Source organism: Furipterus horrens, unplaced genomic scaffold (genome assembly GCF_987537825.1).
Source record: "Furipterus horrens unplaced genomic scaffold, mFurHor1.1.pri manual_scaffold_17, whole genome shotgun sequence".
Lineage (NCBI taxonomy): Eukaryota > Metazoa > Chordata > Mammalia > Chiroptera > Furipteridae > Furipterus > Furipterus horrens.
In genome coordinates this window covers 5,010,669-5,032,897 of record NW_028327187.1, presented here as the reverse complement: position 1 = coordinate 5,032,897, position 22,229 = coordinate 5,010,669, and the positions used below count along the sequence as shown (strand labels likewise).

The 22,229-nt window shown below is 39.9% G+C and overlaps 1 protein-coding gene across 1 annotated transcript in view; it reads right to left on the bottom strand.

The window, feature by feature from the left end:
• Window positions 1-11,456, bottom strand: part of BRWD3 (bromodomain and WD repeat domain containing 3) — a 112,112-nt gene extending 100,656 nt beyond the window's left edge. The window contains exons 1-4 of the mRNA XM_090265374.1: window positions 11,260-11,456; window positions 11,076-11,134; window positions 10,850-10,879; window positions 10,373-10,432 (exon numbers count right to left, since the gene is read on the bottom strand). Of these exons, the coding sequence (XP_090121500.1) occupies window positions 10,373-10,432; window positions 10,850-10,879; window positions 11,076-11,134; window positions 11,260-11,290 (180 nt within the window). The 5' untranslated portion in view covers window positions 11,291-11,456. The remainder of the gene's footprint in view (window positions 1-10,372; window positions 10,433-10,849; window positions 10,880-11,075; window positions 11,135-11,259) is intronic.
• Window positions 11,457-22,229: the final 10,773 nt, after the last annotated feature.

Below are 22,229 nucleotides of genomic sequence, written 5' to 3'. Positions count from 1 at the left end.
TAAATATTTGCTCAGTGAATCAATGAATGAATAAAAACCAAAGTAAAATCTATCTGCAAGCACTAGCATATGAATTCATGAAGAAAATCCTGAGACTCTCACATCAGGGTGCCTTTTGCTTTCTTTTTTAGTATTTTGTTTACAGTATTATAGTTGTCCCAATTTTTCCCCCTTCGGGCCCCTCTGCTCAGCCTGTCCCCACTTCCACAGTCAATCCCCACACCATTGTCCATGTCCATGGGTCCTTCATGTATGTTCTTTGACTGATCCCTTCCCCTTTTTTCAGTCAGTCCCCACCTCTGCCTCCTCTCTTACAGCTGTCAGTCTGTTCCATGATTCTGTGCGTCTGGTTCTACTTTGTTCATTAGTTTATTTTGTTCATTAGATTCCACATATAAGTGAGATCATATGGCATTTGTCGTTCACTGACTGGCTCATTTCACTTAGCATAATGGTCTCCAGTTCCATCCATGTTGTCGCAAAGGGTAGGACTTCTTAGGAAACAGCTTGAAGATCTACAATTCAACATGTATTCAGAATTCTTGAAAAAATTGATTTTATTTTGATTTTTTAAACATTATTTCCTGCCAATTATCACTGAAAGTCCTTGCAAAAAAACAATTTTACTCTACCAGCATAACTGGGGCTTGGGCAACTGTCATGATGCTCAGGAAGAATGGCAACTTAACACGACTATTTCAAATTTGTATCTACAAGGTTTAGCAGCTGGATTGGGACAAAGGATCAAGCAAATTCTTTCCTTTATTTCTCACATCTCTAGTTTTGTTTTCCATGCAAATAAGTACATAAGAACTGTCAGTAAAACATAAAGGTGATATTCAAGTCAAAGCAGGCGATGATTCGATCTCAAAACCATATCTTATTATCTACAGACAATGATATGCTAAAATCCTAGTCTATGTAATTCATTCCTTCAACATTAGGGCATTTCCTAAATATGTCTACACACAAATATAGTTAGTAGCCCTAAAATATATGTATATCAAAGAAAAAAGCTTTAAAATACCAAATATTAACATCTATAATAGCTTATGCCTTTCCCTCCACCCAACACTGTCTTGGATGAACTGAGCTTATGATACTAACAATTACTTTTCCATCAAGTAACTGCTACACAGGGTAGAGCAAAAGTAGGTTTATAGCTGTGAGCATGCAAAACATGGTTTATTTCTGTATTATTATTATTTATTAATTCTTGTATTATTTTCCATACCCAAAACTCTAAACCTACTTTTGCTCCACCCTGTATTAACACTTAACATAGGATGGTAGTTGACATCTTTTATGGCATTTTCCTTTTTATAAAAAAAAAAAAATTTCTTTTCTTTATGCCATTACTATCTCAAGTTATTCATGTTACAAAAACCTAGCTAAATCCCCTACAAATAGCAATATATCTAGCAATATATAATCCAGAAAATGGGAGTTCTCTAACAGGAATGTTTAGATTTACCTCTTATTTAAAAATCTATCAGAGCGCTGGCTGGTGTGTCTCAGTGGATTGAGTGTAAGCCTGAGAACTGAAAGGTCACCGGTCAGGGCATGTGCCTGGGTTATGGGCCAGGTCCCCAGCTGGGGGCATGTGAGAGGCAACTGATTGATGTTTCTCTCCTCTCTTTCTCTGTCCCTTCCCCTCTCTCTAAAAATAAATAAAATCTTTTAAAAATCTGTCAGAATTGCATCAAACTGACATCCTGAGGCCTTGTTACTTTGTTACAGAAACAATGATGTTCAATCTACTGTTAATTACATAAAAATTTTATAACTTTTCAGTAATAATTTAAAAACACAATCATTAATTAAGCAACTAAAACAAGGCTTTTCTACTCTCAAATTCTCCTCTTAAAGATTGCTATTATAATTATAAACTATTAAATAAATTTCTCAAGTTTGATTTTCATCCTATACAATAGAAAATTAATTTTGAAGTGGTCCCATTTAAAAGTGCATTACTCTAAAAATCAATAAAAATTTTGACTTTAAAATAGTACTAGAGAAACATAGATTCTGTAAACACAATGGCAACAAAAGTACCTTTGAGTATGAACATGTTAACTTCTCCTTTAAACAATATTAGCAAGTTTCCAAACTGTATCAGCAGTTCTTGCAATAAGTTTCTTCTAAAACATACTTCAGGACTTATAAGTGGTAGTTAATATTAACTTTACCCCGGTTCCTCTAATTAAAGCTGGAATTTTTAAAAAGATTTTATTTATTTATTTTCAGAGAGAGGGGAAGAGAAGGAGAAAGAGAGGGAGAGGATCATCTATATGTGGTTGCCTCTCACTCGTGCCCCCAACTGGGGACCTGGCCCACAACCCAGGCATGTGCCCTGGCTGTGACCCTTTGGTTCACAGGCTACCACTCAGTCCACTGAGCCACACCACCCAGGACAAACCTGGAATTTTTTTAAAGGTGATCTTTTTAACTACCTCCAGTAATTTTTTTTTTTTAAATAAAAAATCTATATTAGGCCCCGGTCGATGTGGCTCAATGGACAGAGCTGCAGCCTGTGAACCCAAAGGTTGCCAGTTCGCTTCCCGGTCAGAGCACATGCCTGGGTTGCTGTACAGGTCCCCAGCTGGTGGCATGTGAGAGGGAACCAGTCCATGTTTCTCTCACACATCGATGTTTCTTTCTCTCCCCTTTCTTCTCCTCTCTCTAAAAATAAATAAAATCTTTTAAAAAAGGTCTACATTAGAATTATGTAGGGATATACTATAATATAAAATATAATATTAAAAGTATGCATTGCCCTGGCTAAGTAGCTCAGTTGTCTATTGTCATGCCAATAAGCCAGGTTGCAGGTTTGATCTCTGGTCAGGAAATATAGAAGAAGCAACTAATAAATGCGTAAGTGGAACAACAAATGAAACAAATTTAAAGTCTGTGAAATCTGTGGTTTAATATTATAAGTCACTGTAAATATTTCAATGCCACTTATTTAGCCACATCTCTCTCTCTCTCTGAACTATAATGGCCAACAAGTAACACAACAAACACTCTGAAATCTGCAGAAGATAGAGTTCTCTAAAAACAAAGTTCAAGAGTATAATACAAACTTCTGTAATATTCTGTAAAACAGTTCCAAGGAGTTAAATTATAGAATCTTTGAATGAGAAGGATCCTTACATATAATCAAACTAACTCTACATGTTACAGTAGGAAAAACAGATCCAGGGAAGCGAAGTCCAATGGTCACAATGAGTGGATTGGACTCTGGTCTCCTGCTGCTGCTCTATTACTGTCCTATTGAGGCAGTTGAAAAATCATGAAAATAAGTAACACAAAGACTGTAAAATATTAAAACTATAAATTTCAGTAAACTGAAAGAAATTAAATGACACCTAAATAATAAACCTTCTGGACAGGGAGATGACCTAACCTAAAGAGCAAATCTAACAAATGAATTACCGCCTTCAGAATCGTATGAGAACTGACAGGGCCAGAGAGCTCACTGAGATGATCCTACTCATCATACTTAGTTAAAAGGAACCCAGCTGGGCACTGATTAAAATGCAAAAGGTGTCCCACCTAATATCAGGGAGCCAGGCCAGTATCAAAAGCTACGTTTGAAATATTACTTTTCAAATGGCAATAATATTTTTACAGTGGCTTTTAAAAATAATAGGGTTGGACAAGCAACTCTAAAACGGAAATAGAATCATGTGTTTTATTTTCTAACTAAGATCATGACAACACAGGTAAAGAATCAAACTGGGACCATATGCTGAAAAAAATGTGACACTTATCTGAGATAGAGGAAGCATATATAAATAGTCACATGCTTTGTTTAGCATGCAGGGACAGAAAACCAAACAGACTTTGAAAATATAGCAAGGATTTAAATGCACCAATATAAGTACATTAGCATGGCACTTTGAACTCTGAGAGCCTGTATTAGTCAGGTTCTAAAATTGACTAGCTGCTACTCCTTCTGGCGGTGCGGTGCAGTAGAAAGGACGTAGTGAGTTATTCTAGCATCCCCAGTTCCTTCTTATGTGACCTGTAAGGTTACTCAGTCTCTGAGCCTGAGCTTCCTCATCTATAAAACAGGGAGTAATGATAACCACATCACATGATTCGGTAAAAACAAAAACAGAATATTTACTCATGTACTCACTCACTCAGTAACTTGAAGTAGAGGGATGCAATGGCAAGAAGAGTAAACTGCTGTTTTAAGGGGCCCCGGAGTTCCAGTGGTGGAAACAAAAACCAGCAAACAGAAACAAATCAAAGCTACAGGTACCCTAAGGTTAGCATAGAGGGCTAAGGAAGCAAAGGAGCACAGTGCCGACTTTCACTTGGGAGTTGGGGGTGGTTCGTGTCTAATTTCACACTTGAAGACTTGAGTAAAAGTTCGCAAGGCAAACAAAGGGAAGAGGGGGCATCCCTACGCAATAAACTCCCTGCATGGTGACTAGCGCGTACTTTCTCCTCAATGTCTAAGATGCTGCTCCACATTGTTAAGTTAAAAAAAAAAAGAACTCTAGAGATAGTATCATTTGATTTTGAAGAAAAATGTATGTGCACAGCCCTGGCTGGGTGGCTCGGCTGGAGTTTTCTGTACGCAAAAAGGTTGTGGGTTTGATTCCAGTCAGGGCACATTCCTGGTTTGCAGGTTTGATCCCGGGTCAGGGCACATACAGAAGGCAGCCAACAGATGTTTCTCTGGCACGGCTCGCTCTCTCTGTCACTCTCACTCTCTCTCGCTCGCTCTCTCTCTCTCTCCCCCTCTCCCTCCCTCCCCCTTTCTCACTCCAACCAAGTCCTTGGGTGCTGATTAAAAAAAACTTGTACAAAAGAGGCTAGAAGAAAGCACTGAACATTAATATTTTCTCTCAGTACGTACTAGTAGATTTACAAAGCCTACAATGAAATGCTCCTTAAAACAGTTAAGGAAACAAATCATAATGGAGGGCCATAAAGCGACATGGCAGAAAATAAAGGGTATGAAAAAATTTTTTTCAACAATGTAATTTGAAACCCAAGAAGTTAATTATCAGTAATGTATAGAAAAGAAGTTCAGGATAAGAAGAGATCAATCAGAAGGGCTGAGAACCCCTGCAACAGCACAGTGGATAGACTTACCTCCCACTTCTTAAAAAAATAGTGACTACTACACCCGTATCATACTTACTTTTCTGTAATTCAGAAAAATACAAATGACACTACATATATTATGACCTAATTATAATCTCTTATTTAACACAGAGGTACCTCAGAACACTCATTTGGGGTACAATTCTGACACACACTTTTTTAAATACTTTTTAAATGGTATGTTTTTATGTCCCTCACCTTATAAAAAAAAAAAAACTGTTAGGTAAATTAGATGGTCAGAATTACCTAGCTAAAAAATATAAATTCCAGAGTCATAGTTCTCCAGGTTTCTATGCTTGCCATTCAGCCTCTCTGGCCTATTTTTAAAATGTAGTAACCAAGTCATTTGCACAGCGCTTTCATTTAACAAAATGTATTCTTTCATATTTGACTCATTTGGTTCACACAAAAACCATGTAAAACAGGTATTGGTTTTTATTTTATAAATAAGGAAACCGAATCCCTGAGAGGTTAAGTAACTTTCCCAAGGTCACTCAGCAAGTAAAGACTATAATCCAGACTAAATCTTATGATGTTTTTCATTATTACCCACAAAATGCTATATGCCCAAACAAGGGCACCTCTAAAATATGACACAAACACTAAGCTGCCTTTAAATTACTATTTTTATGTGTATTAAAAATTATTTGTTAATCAATCAGTAATCCACATCAATAAAACAAGACCAAAACACACAAACTAAACTAATTTCAAATTCGGCAAAAGTGCTTTCAGGACAAAATTTTATAAGGGAAACACATTCGCCCTAACAGCAACTCTCACCACCTCCTTAAGGCCATCTCATTTATACTGAGATACCAGTTCTCCTAGGACTAATGATAAATCTCCAAAAGGATTTTAGTCATCCACAGTATGTTCCTCAAACCCAAGTGTGAACAAAAAGCGAAGGATGAATCCAGACAAGCGGATGAAGCTGACATATTACAGAAAGCAAGGATAAACACGTGGCTCAGGCAAATCAGCAGCCAAGAATACTAGTTTTCAGACATTCATTGCTCTCTGCCACAATGCCTATGAGTTACCATTATATCCACACTGGGCTTGAGCAGCACATGCTTTCTGGTTTCCCAAGATGCATTCTGTTCTTCCTAACTATGGCTGTGTGTCCACACAGCAGTTAATAAATCACACATGCTTAAATTGCTTCCACACTGAGGGATGCAATAACTCCGCTACCAGCACTCAAAGATACTGTTCTAACAGACAATTTAAGCTATTATCGGTAATTAGAGAACAAGAGCTGGGCAAGGTAAGAAAAAAAAATTCAGGTATGTCTGGAATTCAAATGCAGTGTTTTAAAGTAGTTGGTAAGAATCAAATTGAATGTGAAAATACTTTTAAACTTGAATGTTATATGCAGATGCAAATTCTTATAATGACATATCATCATAAGATACATGTATTCTTTTTAAAGATAGTAGTGAACATACAATCTTGATAAAAGTTTTTGAACAGCTTAGAACCACTTCAAGTTTTTTGTATATAAAATGAAGGTAGTACAATCTGTCACTCATAATGTAAACATTTCTTGGTGCTTTGAATTCTATGGATGAAAATACTGAATAAATATAAAAAATGTATACCACACCTAAAGATAATTGTGTCTTTGGTTCAGTATTATGATGAGTCCCCTTAAAATGACTCAAAAATCTTTAAACTGCCTTTGAAAAAGTTTCCCAGTTGCCATTCAATATATGAAATGTGTATATTAACAAAAACTGATCATTTGAACACACACGCCCCCCTCATTACTACGTTCATTGTTCCCAATAAAGCTCCAAGGAGGAAGCAATAAAATAGCCAACAATTCAACAGGGTCACCACAAATGAAAAGACATCTGTAATTATTTAAATTAGTTACCTTAAGATGAATTGTAAGAAGCAAATCTAATTCTATTATGTTGCAAATAAGTCAGGCAGATATAAAGAAAAAGGCCCAGATCAAACTTCAGAAACAATCAGCATCACTTTAAAATTCTCCCCGTATCATTACTGTTAGAATTCGGAAAATTAGAGCGTTTTATTTTGAATGCCATATTCAAAAACTGTACAGTTCAATAGAAACTGATAAACATTTCACGCAGACATATTTTCCGAGGCACTTCAGATCTGGATATGTCAATACTTGCCTGCCAGTAGCTTTAACGAAAAAGCACCTTCACTTATGTTCCAAATTTTAATTAAAACATTAAACCACATTTGAGAAATAAACAGGGGGAAGTTGTAGAATATGTAATAGGAACAGTAGTAATTAACCTATTATCTTAATATTCTTCTGGATAAATCCAGTTAAGCAGTACAGATAATGCAAACAAAAATATACATAAGGACAAAAAGGCAGGATTTTTTTCTATTATACAGTGTATACATGGATATGCAACCCCATTCAGTATTTTGATATCTTTGTTTATAGTCCTTAACTCTTCATTATGCATTTGTTTTCTTTACTTCTTATACCCCAGCACATCTTAAGTTGGAAGTGCTATATAATTTAACATACCAGATTATACTACTTATTAATAATTCGCCCTAAATTCCAATCCAAAACATGTAGCTAAATCAAAGATCACACTGTAAATCCACTGTTCTAATAGCACTTTAAAAAACGCCAACCCAATAAAAAAAAGTCCATCTCTTCCACAATTAAGCCACTCAACATCAGAGGCCAGGTGTGTAATAATTTTAATCAACAATCAACAGCTGAATCTAGAATGCATCTAACACTGTCCAGTCAGTTCTCAGTCACTACACTGCTTGTCCTTGTGTTCAAATTCTCACTCAGCCCTGTCCTCTCTTCCATTACAAAGGAATCTGTAGGTAGAGAGCACACATTTGACTTAAAAGAAGACCCCACTAGCAAAATGTACTATCCCTAGACTAAATGGATCCCAGTGTGGAAAAATAAAAACCTAAGTGTACAATATAAAACTTAAATTAAAAACAAAAAAGACAATCTAAACTATAATGTTCAAACAACAGAAGAAATTCTATGTATGTAAAATAAATATATGAAAAATTAAAATTAAAATCAGGAGAGTGAAAATCAAGTAAAATATAGGGATATACACGTGGATTAACAATTAAAAATAACTGGTTAAAGTTTAAGCTTCAGGAACAACGCAAAAGAGAGCTAATTAAATCAAGCAGGGACTACTTTCATCAATTAAAGCTACCAAAAGATGTAAAAAATATTATTAAAAACCCCCTGTTAAGTACCTAATGGTGATACTATAAATTAGTACAATCTTCTGGAAAGTAATCTTAAAAATATATAACAGGAGCTGTAAAACTCATAAGACCCTTTGACCTGATAACTCTACTTTAGGAATATAGCCCAGGAAAAGAACTCAGGGGGAAAAAAAGAGAAAAAACAGAAAGACTACCTGACTTTGGAAAGATATTAATGAAAAAGTGGAAGTAACTAAAGGGCTCAAATAGAAGTTGTAATTGAATATTTTCTTACCATTAAAATAAGAATGAGTAGTGAAATACAGATAAGCATATTTATCAGTGTTAAGTAAGACACATAAAGCATAAAATGGACATTGATTACAATTACTTAAGAAGAGGCCTTTACAATAAAAGAAAAGGAAGTGTAGTAGGCTGGGTTTCTGTGTGTGTGGGTGATTAGGAGACTGTATTTTTAATTATTTTGGTGTTCATTGACTTTCTATCACTGCCAACTTTATGTTTAAGCAGCTTTTTTCCTTTTAAGCCTTTTCTAGTTACTTAAAATAGCCCACTTAGAGACAAAAGTAAATGAAAACATTTAAAATACACCTCAGTGTAAAACCGTTCTTCAAAACCACCTTAGTCATGAAGTGTTAAAATATATATTGGTAGACACTGTTGTTTTTGCACTTTTTTGGCAGGATTTAAGTTCAACAAAACGTCTGAATACTAATTAAATAAACTGATAATATATGCAGTTTTTCAAAAATAATGTTTATGCATCTGCAAATCCGTTACCATGATTAGTACAGATGGTGGACTTTATCCATGTTACAATCGTTATAGCATTTTGTGTAACTTGAAGAAAATTTAAAAATAGTAAATTTGGCAATAATTAATGTAGCCTCATTATTGTAATTTAATACAAAGAGCAATTGAAATGAACACCAAAGCAATTTAAATACTGTGTTATTACAAGCAAATTTTAAATCGTTTTATTTATATTTGGAGTCTACCATACCCCTGCAACTTTTTAAAACTTTGTCCGATTTTTCTACATTTGGATTTTATTTGAAAGATGGCTCAAGTTAGATTTCAATAACATCACTCTTTTTTTTTTCAATTTCCTTCCAATTCACTGTGCCAGTGGCTAATACAATATAACAGCGTTCCCAAAATAAAAAGGATCACCTTTTTTGTGTGTGTATCGATGCTAAACACAAGATACATTTCCACTATGAATTATATTTGTAGGGAAAACAACGGTCAATGTGATGCCTTTGGTCCTTTACTAAAGTACATTGTATTATAGAATATAGCCATTGTTGTCTCCTTGTAAACCCCAAATCGTGCTTCATCAATTCTTGAAAACGATCATAATCCATAGTTGTGATTTAGTAAAAATGTGCACACATTTAATAACGCTTTGATGAGCTTTTTTTCTCAAATCTGAGATATACAACGATTATGCTTTTATTTAGTACTCGAAATTTTGGAATTCGCTCGATGGTCCTTATTTTTAATTGCCGTTTTTGTCAATCCGAGTCCGTCAACTCCCCTCCAGAGCCCCCTCCCTCGTCCCCTCCACCCCCAAAAAGACTGAGCCTGGCCTCAGTTCCCGTATTTCAAGCCAGAGCCAACCAGAAACCAGTTTTCTTCCACTAATCCGGAACTCCGCGCTGTTACCAACGCTGCCATTGGCCAGCGTCAGTCCATGGTACGTGCCCCAAGATAACCCCCTGGTTTCTCTCCCTTTTCCCCCTACAATGGGTCTTTCCCGATGTTTGTATAACAATTTGCAATCCACAATACGGCATGTTTGATAAGTAACTCGGATAGCGTAAAGTTTTCGGGCGGAAATAAGTGAGGCCAAGGGGAGGGCAAGGTACCCTTTCTCCGACTCGGGAGGGGGAAGGGGCAGTCGTTCCTCGCTTCTACACGGAGCTCAGGAGCCTTCCAGGCTGAGGGGTCGCGGGCGGGGGTCGGGCTAGGGGAACGAGGTGGCGAGGGAGGAGAGAAAAGAGTTGGGGTAAGTTGAAATGAAAAGTTTACTCACCAGATCCTCAAAGCTTCTTCGATGCTCCTTCCCCTCCCAGTCTAAGCGGCGCGGAATCAGCTGGGGGCCAGAGAAGAGAAAGGAGGGGTTGGGGGGGGGCGCGAACGATAAAGGCCAAGCCTCGGCTCCCCGTCAGCCCGAAGCGGCGTGGGTCCCGTCCCACGACCCTTTGGCGTGTTTATTTCTCTCGGCCTTGTAGCTTGTTGCCCCAGAGCTAGACGGGTATGTGTGTGGGGAGGAGGCCGAAGGGAAGGAAATCCTGAAAAACCGCTTCCCACGGGCATAAAGAGGGGGCGAGTTGAGACCCCAGCGATATCCGCCCCTTTTGAGGGAAGAAGGCGGTTCACCCCAGTGACAAGAGCTGTGAGTGCCCAGATCCAAGCTCCCCACCGGGCCCTGCCCTCCGCCCCTGAGCTGCTCTCCCTCCCTCCGGTCTCGGCACAGCCCTCCCCACCTCTCCCCGGAGGGGCTCCGTACCTGATGCTCCTCGAGCTCCTGTACTAGAACCTGAGCGAAAGGGAAACACGAATATGAGGAGCAGCCTGGGCCATGAACCCATTCCTCCCTCCCCACTGAGAGCACAGCCGCTGACGGCAGGGCTAGTCAAGGCCGGCCATTCCGTCAGCGGAACCGCGAACCCCTCTGCCTCGACTTCCCCTTTGGGATCATTCCCCACGACTCCCACATCTCTTGTCCCTCTCACCTGAGCCGATTTGTTGCAGGGTCCGGACTGCAAGAATCTAGCGATCAGGTAATACAGCTCTGAGGAACATGGAAAAAAGAGGTTGAGAGGGAGGCAAAGAACAGAAATAGAAGCTTTTCGAAAACAAACTGACATCCGTCACGCTGAGACCCCAACCACTTGGCCCCCGGACACAGCCACCCACCGGCTTCGATCTGAGTAGGTGCCGCCGCCATCCTTTTCCCAAGGGGGTTTGGGGGCTACGATCCGAAGGGACTACCAGCGGGGGGTAGGGGCGCTGACTCTATTGTGGTGAAGCCCCCATGCCCTGGAGTCCCGCCGCTTCCGCTGCACTCCTCGTCCCAGTTTCGGTCTCTCTCGGATTCATCGCATCACGTTTCGACCCATAGATATTCTAGCTGTAGAGCTCAGGAGGCGGAGGAGGAAGGAGAGGGAAAGAGAGAAGAAGAGGGAGGAGTTGAAGTGTCGGAGAAGTGGGCGGGGGCAAAGGGGGTGGAGAGAGGGGAAGGCAAAAACTGGGAGAGAGAGCTTCAGTACTCGCCGTTCGCCGCCAGAGGCAGCACGCCCGCAGCCCGGCCCCGGCTCTGCGAGACGGCCGACGGTTGCCTAGCTACTGCTCCCAGACAGACGGGAGGTGGCGACGGGGCCCGACGCTCTGGCAACGCCTGTGCGACTCGGTGGTGGCGTTCTCTTCCGCGGTCTATACGGTCCATGGCCCTTCCTCCGTGAGTGCGGTCGGGCCGTTTCCGGTGGAGAAGCCTTCCCTGTGGCGTGATTGTGACAAGCGTGTGAGGCGCTTATGGACTCGGCTGCCTTTTTCGTTTTGCTCCCGGAATTGGGGAGGCTTTGTGTTTTTGCTTGTCTGTTTTCTTCTTGGTTCGTCTCTCCTCCGCCGAAAGGAGGCCAGCGCTCAAGGATCATGTGACTAAAGAAAGAAAAGGAACCCCTGCTTCTTCGTCATTTGTTTCTCTTTCAAACGATTTTTGTACCAGATGAAAATGCTGGACTCGCCAGTCCAGAGTGCAGGGCTCATATTGTAGAGGAACACCAGTTCTGAAAATGTCCCCCGATTGGAATCAATATTGCGGGAGCAGTTTGCTGTCACACGCGAAGCATTTTATTCTGTCACATATTGAAAGTTTTAACGTACCATCTCTCATTCCTACACGATAATTTTCAATTCTGTCTTCCCTCTCACCAAGGCTTATCAATATGGAAACTCCACTGCTGTGTAGAATAACCAAGAACACAGGGCTCCCTCTCTCCCTAGTTCTCTCTTTTTAAAAAATGATTTTATTTCTTTCTTTTCAGAGAGAGGGGAAAGGAGGAAGAAAAAGAGGGAGAGAGACATCATTGTATGGTTCCCTCTCACACGCCCTCAACTTGGGACATGGCCCACAACCCAGGCAGGTGCCCTGACTGGGAATTGAACCTGCAGCCCTTTGGTTTGCAGGCCGGCACTCAGTCCACTGAGCCACACCAGCCAGAGTTGAAGTGCTGTCTTCTTGGGTAGGACCGGGTACAAGTGCTTCTCACACTTCCCTCAGCTACCTGTTGCTGAGGCTAAGTTCTGATGAAGTGCAGCCAAGGGATGGGGACTTCCCTTTTCACCCAGCTCCCACTTCTAGGACAAGGCTAAACATGCTGGCACTGAGAACGCTGGAGCCTTGATCTCCCTTAAACTAGACTGAGGCAGAGGAGAAACATGCTAAGAGAGAGAAGGCCAAGATACCTAGCCCGCTGCCCCACTCCACACCAAGCACTCATCTTCAAAGTCAAAGATGTCGGAGAGAAGTGTACCATTGTCCTGGCCCGGAATACCAGAGCTGTAGCTCAGAGAGTTTGCTCTGGTTGAGAAACAGGGCTTAGAAGAGAGAGCTCTGAGTCTTTCCCCAATGGAATTGACTTTATTTGCAACAGAGTATGGAGAAATCCAAGCCTAAGGACATTCCAGAAAAACAGTGGAGGTTGTGGGGAAAAGGAATTGGAAGGAAATTCATACATTCATTGAAATTATAGGCTAAACCTTAGGCTGCTTAGTTTGCTTGAAAGAAACAAAGGGAAAAGACAACTAAAAAGAGCCCTCCTGAGATCGGAGTAAATCTCAAGCACTGACCTAAGGAAACATCTCTTCAAAATGAGACAGCCCAGTAAGCTAGGACAGAAATAGGGAAACTGAGACAGGCAGTCGAACATACTGGCCAAGCAATTTAGAGCCAGATACAGAAGGTCACCTCCCAAGAGATAACACCTGGGCCTCTGCTGTATTTTAGCCCAAGGCCCAGAAAAGCAGCAAAATCAGGTGGGCTACTCCAGGACCAGTTACGATGACTAATGGCCCTCTACCCTACCCTGGCAACAACCAATCAGTGGAGACCGTGACCCTGAAAGGTTACAGCTGGAAAAGCTGATGAATATTCTACTGAGATCATTCCCTAAAACCTCCCTAACCTCCCAGCCTTAAAAAACTCCCCAGATGAAGGTCTCTTCTAAAGGCACACCCCACTCCTTTCCCTTGCCCTTTCCACTTCCCCTTTTATTCCCGCACACATGCCTCCTAAATTCTGAAGGACCCCATGAGACTTGCAACCAGGGGAGCAATGGGCAAACAGCAGCTTGTCCCAGGCTAACCACCTTAACGTCTCTGTAAGGCCCCCTTTTCTCTGACTTTTCTAGAGATCCAAAGTAGCCCCGCCTAGGCTCTCCAGTTACTTCTTCTATCCTAATCTTTTCCTTATGTCAGCTTTAATAAATGTACTCTCGAAATCACCTGGACTCGTGTTGTGGACCCTTTCCTGGGTCAAGTCAAGAACCCACACACAACTGTCTGGCCCCAAATTTGACTTGATAAGACTGAAGCAATTTATGTTCCCATGCGTTGTTGGAAACAACAGAGTGAACTGTAAGCAATTAATATAACTTAAGTGTTGACAGTGGTCAAGAAAAGAAAAGAAACAAATCGAGCCTGTCAAAATTAATGTCAGCCCAGGGTGACTAAGTCCATACTCAAGGCTTCAGCCTCTGAGGGGTAAAATCACAGGCTTCACGCAGTAAAGTGAACAAGCACATAACAAGAATTGGAAAGAGGGGAGACCAGTACCTAAGGTTGCAAAAATACTTATCTAAAATGTCTAGTTTCAACCCTGACTTGGGCAGCTCACTGGATTGACCACCGGCCTGCAAGCCAAAGCGTTGCCAGTTCGATTCTCAGTCAGGGCACACACACCTGGATTGCAGACCAGGTCCCCAGTTGGCTTTTCTCTCCCTCTTTCTCCTGTTATTGAATGTCTTGTGCTTAGTTAGAGGTGTGTTTCTTGAGGGTAGGTGTGTTTGCAAATTGAGAAACCTATGTTTCTAAAGGATATGAAATGTGCTTATAAAAGTCAATCTAAGGAGTACTGGTTACTTATTTTTTAGTTATCATTGGAAATTGTTTTTTTTTTTTAAGAGTTAGAAATTCCAATTATGTTGGAAAGAATTTGTGTGATTTTGGTAATAGAAGGCATAAAGTATGAAGATAAATTTTGAAAGAGAAGGATGGAAAGTGAGTTGTTCTAAGGCCCAGAGGTCTGAGAGGGGGAAAACCTAAACTATTTCCCTCAGCCCAAACTAAGTATAATGGGCAAAAGGGTTTTGGACAGGTGAGATGTGCCTAGCACACCTTCCTCCAAAGAAGCCCCCCCCTTTTTTTCTTTCTTTCTCCTAATATGGAACATTGAAAAATTAATCCCTGCCTTTTGTCATCTAGTAGTTATGGATTGAATGATGTCTTTTAACCCTTTTCGCCAAATCTGTTGCCCCCAGAACACAACAAGGATGCCAGCCTGTTAAACCAAGCACGCCGTTGTCCGGGGACAGCCAACTGACCTGGAGTCTGCACGATCCTTCCCCATGTGGGAAGGCCACCCTCCCCTCCACACCCCCACTCTTATTAGGGTTTTCTGGACCCAAGGGTAGGTAGGACGACGACCATGTCCAGCAGTTAGAGGAGCTTGAGACCTTTGCCCATTGTCCTTTACAAGATTACAAAGAGTCTTACTATCTGAGAAGGGGGGATAGTTATTTTTTACGAACCAGGGGTATGGACTTGGGGGGGGATTGCTGGGGGAGGGAGATGCTGGGTGGAGGGGAGTAAAGGGGAGAAAATTGGAACTGTTGTAACAATATAATCAATAAAATACATTTTTTAAAAAAGATCTGTGAAAATATGAAAATTGTAAAAAAAGTTTATAAATGGTTGTGAAGGTTGTAGAAGTGTGAAAGTTCTAAGTTTGTAATGAAAAAACCCAAGCCGTGTTCTCTACTGTTGCTTAATTTCTTAGATTGATTTCCTTTAATTTCACCGCTCATTCACAGCCCTTGAAGCTTTCATTGAAAGTCTCAACAGGTCTTCCTGCTGGGTATTTAGGAACTTCTGTCCCCGTTTCAGTCTTTTTAAAGGTTATCAAAAGCAAATGAGAAAAAAAAAATCTTGCATCTTCCCTATTGCAGTTATGTGCATGGTCTTTATTTTATAAGTATTTGTCTATGTATTATGGGTGGCGTGTTTTCTGCCTTCGGATGGTATTACTAGAGTGTAATGTATTTTATTGGCCTAAAGAGATTACATACTTACATAGATTAAGCAGGATCCTGTGGCGTGGACAGTGTACTGGGGTGTTTTAAAAAGTCCGTATGTTTTTTACTGTAAAATAAAAGACAGATTTTTCATTTTCTTTTTTTTAATTTCCTTTTATCTTACTTAAATTTTTTAAATTACTTTATTTTTAATTGTTTTTCTATTACAGTTTTCCCGCATTTTCCCCCATTGTTCCCTGACACCCTGCCCACCCCTTCTCCCACAGTCAATCCCCACCCCATTGTCCGTGTCCATGGGTCATTTATACTAGTTCCTTGACTAGACCCTTCCCCTACTTACCCCCCTTCTCCCCTCCCCCCCAGTCACTGTCAGTCTGCTCCTTGTTTCCATGCCTCTGGTTCTATTTTGCTTATTTGTTTGTGTTGTTTCCTGTATTAGGTGATATCATATGGTATTTGTCTTTCACCGCATGGCTTATTTTGCTAAGCATAATTCTTTCTAGTTCCATCTGTGCTGTCGCAAATGGTAGGAGTTCTTTCTTTCTGCTGCATAGTATTCCATCATGTAAATGTACCAGTTTTTTGATCCACTCATTTACAGATGGGCACTTAGGCTGTTTCCAGCACTTAGCTATTGTAAACAGGGCTGCTATGAACATAGGGGTGCATAAGATCTTTTGAATTAGGGTTTCAGGATTCTTCAGGTATAATCCTAGCAGTAGAACTGCTGGTTCAGAAGGCAGTTCCATTTTTAGTTTTTGAGGTAATTCCATACTGTTCTCCATAGTGGCTGCCCCAGCCTGCATTCCCACCAACAATGCACCAGGGCTCCCGTTTCTCCACATCCTCGCCAGCACTTGTTTGTGGATTTGTTGAGGATGGCCTTTCTGACTGGTGTGAGGTGGTATCTCACTGTGTTTTTAATTTGCATCTCTCTGATGGCTAGTGATGCTGAGCATTCTTTCATGTGTCTATGGACCCTCTGTATGTCCTCTTAGGAGAAGTGTTTGTTCAGGTCCCTTGCCCATTTTTTAATTGAATTGTCTGTCTTCTTGGTGTTGAGATATATGAGTTCTTTATATATTTTGGAGATCAATCCCTTGTCTGAGGTATCATTGGCAAATATGTTTTCCCATATGCTTGGTTCCCTTTTCATCTTGCTGATGTTTTCTTTAGCTGAGCAGAAACTCTTTAGTTTGGTATAGTCCCATTTGTTTATTCTTTCCTTTATTTCCCTTGCCTTAGGAGATATATCGGCAGGCAAAAATATTGCTATGTGGGATACCTGTAACTTCCCTGCCTATGTTTTCCTCTAGGACTTTTATGGTGTCACAGCTTACATTTAAGTCTTTAATCCATCTTGAGTTTATTCTGGTATGTGGTGTAAGTTGGTGGTCTAGTTTCATTTTTTTGCAGGTCCCTGTCCAGTTCTCCCAGCACCATTTGTTGAAGACACTATTTTCTCTCCATTTTATGTTCCGTCCCCCTTTGTCAAATATTAGTCATCCATATAGACCTGGGTTTATTTCTGGGCTCTCTATTCTATTCCATTGATCTATACGTCTGTTCTTATGCCAGTACCAGGCTGTTTTGATTACAGTGGCCTTGTAGTATAGTGTGGTATCAGGTATTGTGATTCCTCCTGCTGTGTTCTTCTTCCTCAAAGCCCAGAGTGAGTAGAAGGAAGGAACTCATCAAGATCAGAGCAGATTTAAATGACATAGAGACTAAACAAACAATTCAAAAGATCAACAAAACCAGGAGCTGGTTCTTTGAAAATATAAACAAAATTGACAAACCTTTAACCAGGCTCATCAAGAAGAAAAGATAGAGGACCCAAATAAACAAAATCAGAAATGAAAGAGGAGAAATCACCACCGATATCACAGAAATACAAAAGATTGTAAGAAATTACTACAAACAACTGTATAACAAGAAGTATGACAACCTAGATGATATAGACAAATTTCTGGATACACAATTGTTAACAGTATTTTTAATTGTTGTTCTATTACAGCTTCCCATTTTTCCCCTGTACATTTTTCATTTTCACTAATAACTTTATTGATTTCTGTTAGGTAGCCAACATGGCTAAGAAAGGACCCAGAGCCAGAAAAGTCCAATTAAGGGCTTTTATTAGAAGGGAGACACTGAGATCAGGCAGGCCACATCCCAACAAACTGCAGCACCCAGGGAAGGGGTAAAGGGGTTTTTAAGGTTGTAGAGTAGACCCCTACGGGGCGTGAGTCACCCTGCTGGTTGGTTCCAGACATCCAGGGTGTAGGTGTTTGTGAAAAAACAGTGTCCTCTGATTAGGGGCGGCTGCCAAGAGATTTATGGTCCTTGTTTCCGGGAAATGATTGAGGAAGAGGGGAAGGGGCAATGGGGGCGTAACCCTCTTTGTTTCTGCGCGCAGGAGGTGGCTCAGGTCCTCCAAGTCCTAGTACGTTCTAACAATTTGGATATTTTGAGTTTGTCAGCTATATCTCGTGTGGTATAATGTTGATTGTTCTCAATTAATGTCTTAGTCTGATTGCTATCAACTTCAACTGGTCTACGCAACCATGGAACATTGATCATCCAGTGAGAAATCTCCAGCACAAAACTTGGTAAACCATTTTTGGCACATTCAATCAGTCACAGCACCTTCTCCATATACTGCACAGGTCTTTTTTTTGTGTTTAGGTTGTGTTTTTACCTTTCTTGAAATAATAAAGCCTCATATTGCTGGACATATTGCGTATTTTCTCCCATCTTCAATATTAAAATGGCTATGCAAAAATTCACCAATTTTGATGAGTTTGTAAAAGATATTTATTTATTTATTTCCAGAGAGAGGGTTAGGGAAGGAGAAAGAGAGGGAGAGAAACACGTGGGAGAGAAACATCAATCAGTTGCCTCTCACACACTCCCAGCTGGGGACCTGGCCCCCATCTGCCCTGACCGGGAATTGAACCTGTGACCTTCCACTTTGCAGGTCGGGGTTCAATCCACTGAGCCACAGCAGCCAGGGGGGTAATTTTTTTAAATGCACGCTGATATGACAGGTGTGACAGTACAATCTAACAAAATTGTTTTGAATGAAGTTAAAGACAACTAAGTGCTACTAGAGCCATCTATGGCAGAAACCAAACAAACTATTTGGCCAACCCAGTATTTAATATTAAAATCAGTTTAGGTTTGATTAATGTCTTTTAGAGTTATAAGCATAAAATATGTGTTTGTTTTACTCAAATTTACAAAAATTTGTTATGACCTTTTGGTTAATTTTGTTTGACAATTTTCCCAAATTTCAAATGTCAAGAGACTTTTTAAACTGAGAAATGACTTTGAGTGATTCCAATGGACCCTGGAATACCTCACGGTTTCATTCTCTCTCCTTATAAAAAATGTTTTAAAACTAGGCCTATTTGAGGTGCCTGAAATTACGTGAGAAGCTTTTCCAAAATAATAATAAATAATAATACTATTAATAACTGTGTTCCATTTGTATACCTATTTGCTGTCACCTTGGAAGATTATACGTTTACTTGAACAGTAATGCCCCAGGGATTTATGGAGAGTCACACCTATTGTCTTAGCTACTAAAAGCTGATGTAAATGATGTTAAGTTTCTTAGTGAGTTCATTCTAATCCAATGTATGGATAAGTTTGTTTATGATTTAGGATATTACTAGACTCTGAAAAGGACAGGACAGAATATCAAAAGACAAGTTCTGATTCTGTTTACCCCAGGTAAAATACTTTGGTTATCTGCTATGTAAAGATGGGCTACTGATTAACCTTGAAAGGCTCAGAGGAATTTTATCTTTCTTGCCAAAACAAGAAAGCAGCCTAGAGGATTCCTGAATAATATCGCAATTGGATTCCAATTGTTTGTTTATGGCCCAGCCTCTATATGTCTTATTAAAATAAAATTGACCTGACCACCTTCTTGTTCCTAGGAGTGGCTTACAGGAAACTCCTTGATAATTCCTACTTAATTTGGTTTACAGATAGATCTAAGAAAGATAAACAGCAATGATACTGAGCTGGATATGCAATAACTTCCATGGTGGACATAATTGAAAGTTCTCATTTAACTGACTAGTATCTGCCCGACAAGCCGAATTAATTTTTCTAAGTGAGAATTGTCAGTTGGCCAGAGATCAAATAGCCAATATTTACACTGATAACAGTGATGTCTTTGGTGTAGCTCACAACTTTTACAATGCTGTTGAAGCAGCAAGACTTCTTAATTTTCTAAGGGAGGCCTATAAAGAATGGAAAGTGGATTGCAGAATTATTTGATGTCATACAGAAATGGAAACAATTAGAAATTATCAAAATTCCAGGGCTTTCTAAAGCTGCCACCATGGAAGCAAAAGCACATTGTTTAGCTGATGCTAGAAGCTAGACAGGCAGCATTAAGTAGCCAAATTATCCAGACCTCCTGAGAATGCTCCTTGCTTCCTATTAAATCTGTAAAAAAAAACCCTCTCTTTTATAGTTCTAATGGACAGCTGCAGAAGAAAAGAGAAAATGGCAACAAAAGGGAGAACCTTTGTTCCAGGCAAACAGATATGGTTTGGACCCAGTCAGAAACCAATCTTACCTCTAGGACCTTAATTACCTATCCTGTACTTTAACATGTACATGAGCTAAAATTAGAGTCTTAAAAGATGATTTCATGGAGTAAACCTTCTACTGTAGCTCATAAAATGTACAGCAAATGTTCTGTCTGTCTAATATATAACCCAGGAAAATCATTCCATGGGTACGAAGGACATTTCTTACTTCCTTTAGATCCATCTGAGGTATAGTAATTGGATTTTATCCAAATGCCACCATCTCAAGAATACAAAAAAACGTGTTAGTTATGATTTTGTATGGGTTGAGGCATTCCCTTGCAAGAGAACAACAGCTTTACTGGTAGGTAAATTATTTGAAAAATTAATTTCCAATTGGGAAATTCCCTCTGAGTTAGTGGCCGAGGGACTAATTTTACTAGGCAAACAATGCAATCCATTTGTAACATTTGGCCTATTCTACAGCATTTTCACTGTGCCTATCACTCCCAGGTCTCTGGATTGATAGAACATATACATGGTGCAATTTAAACTCAACTAGGTAAAATTTCAGAAGCTTTTACTGTCCCTTGGCCAAAAGCTCTCCTTGTCGCACTCCTCAACCTCAGATCTATGGTAAACATAGCCTTTCTCCTTATGAAATAGTCACCAGCTGCCCTATAAATCTCGATGAAGGTAATATAAATCAACTTTACTAAAAGGGGACATTCTGCATTATTATCAAGGGCTCATTAACCAGCTTACAGGGACTAATAAATCAGTAATATTTCATTGTGCACTTCCAGGAGGTGAAGACTTCAGAGGCCATGACTTACAACCAGTCAATTTTTTTTGTCCATTGGAAAATACATTAATTAAAGTCTTTCCTTCCAACATTTTTGTAAGGGACCTTATCAGGGACCTAACCACAAAGCGACATCAGACCCTGCCTCTGGTATTTGCCTCCACCTACAGTGAAGATCAAAGACTTCCTGAGGATGAGAAGTCATGACCCTAGAGACACACTGCTAACCCGAAACATCAGCAAGGCCTCTATACTTACAAATTAATGTTAAACTTAATTTGTTTCATTGTCTTTACCTTTCTCCTAATAATCATAATTATTAGACCTGTTCTTTAGACTTTTCTCAAATCTGTGTATACAGTCCAATTGTTGACTGCTGAAAGTGTATAAAGTAACTTTTATATTATCAGTAATACTTTGTTTATGGGTTATGTTTTTAAAATTTATAAGAAATGCTGTTGCAAAAGGAAGGAAAGAGATGTGTATATTTTTAGTAGTTAAAAGGAGATAGTTTGTCCTGAATGTGCAGAATACTAACGGTATTAATTCACATAGAAGCTGAAGTCCTATAAAAACTTGACCCTCTATAACTGCTGCTGAGGATTGATGCTAAGGCACAGCAAATTTACTTATGAAGCTTTTACTGTCCCCTAGACCTGTGGAATTATTATTATTATTATTAGTTAAGATTTTATTAATTTACCCTTAGAAGGAGAGGAAGGGAAGGAGAAGGAGAGGGAGAGAAGCATCAATGTTTGGTTGCCTCTCGTGCACCCCCAACTCGGGACCCTGCCCATAACACCCACCAGGGTTCTCTTCATGCTTCTATACGGTCACTACCTACCAAAGTCTGAATATTTAGCCTTTGCCTACTTTCTGTATTTATCTTCTTGATTTGTTGCTTTTTCTAGGCACTCTGACTGGGGACCAAATCCACAATTAAGTCATGAGTCCTGACCGGAAATTGAACCCATGACCTTTCAGTTTGTGGGATGATGACCAATCAACTGGGCCACACCAGTCAGGCCTATATTTCTTTTCTTTGTGAGGGGGGAGGCTTTGAGCTCTTATTGGATTATAATTGGATTAAAAAAGGGTGGCAGGGGGTTGTTGGGGCATTGTAACGTGAGACTGCAGTTTGTTCCAATGTTATATTCTGCCTGTGGCTGTAGGGAGTGGTTAGCTGTGTTCTTGCTTTCCAGTAATTCCCAGTCAAATTGCTCC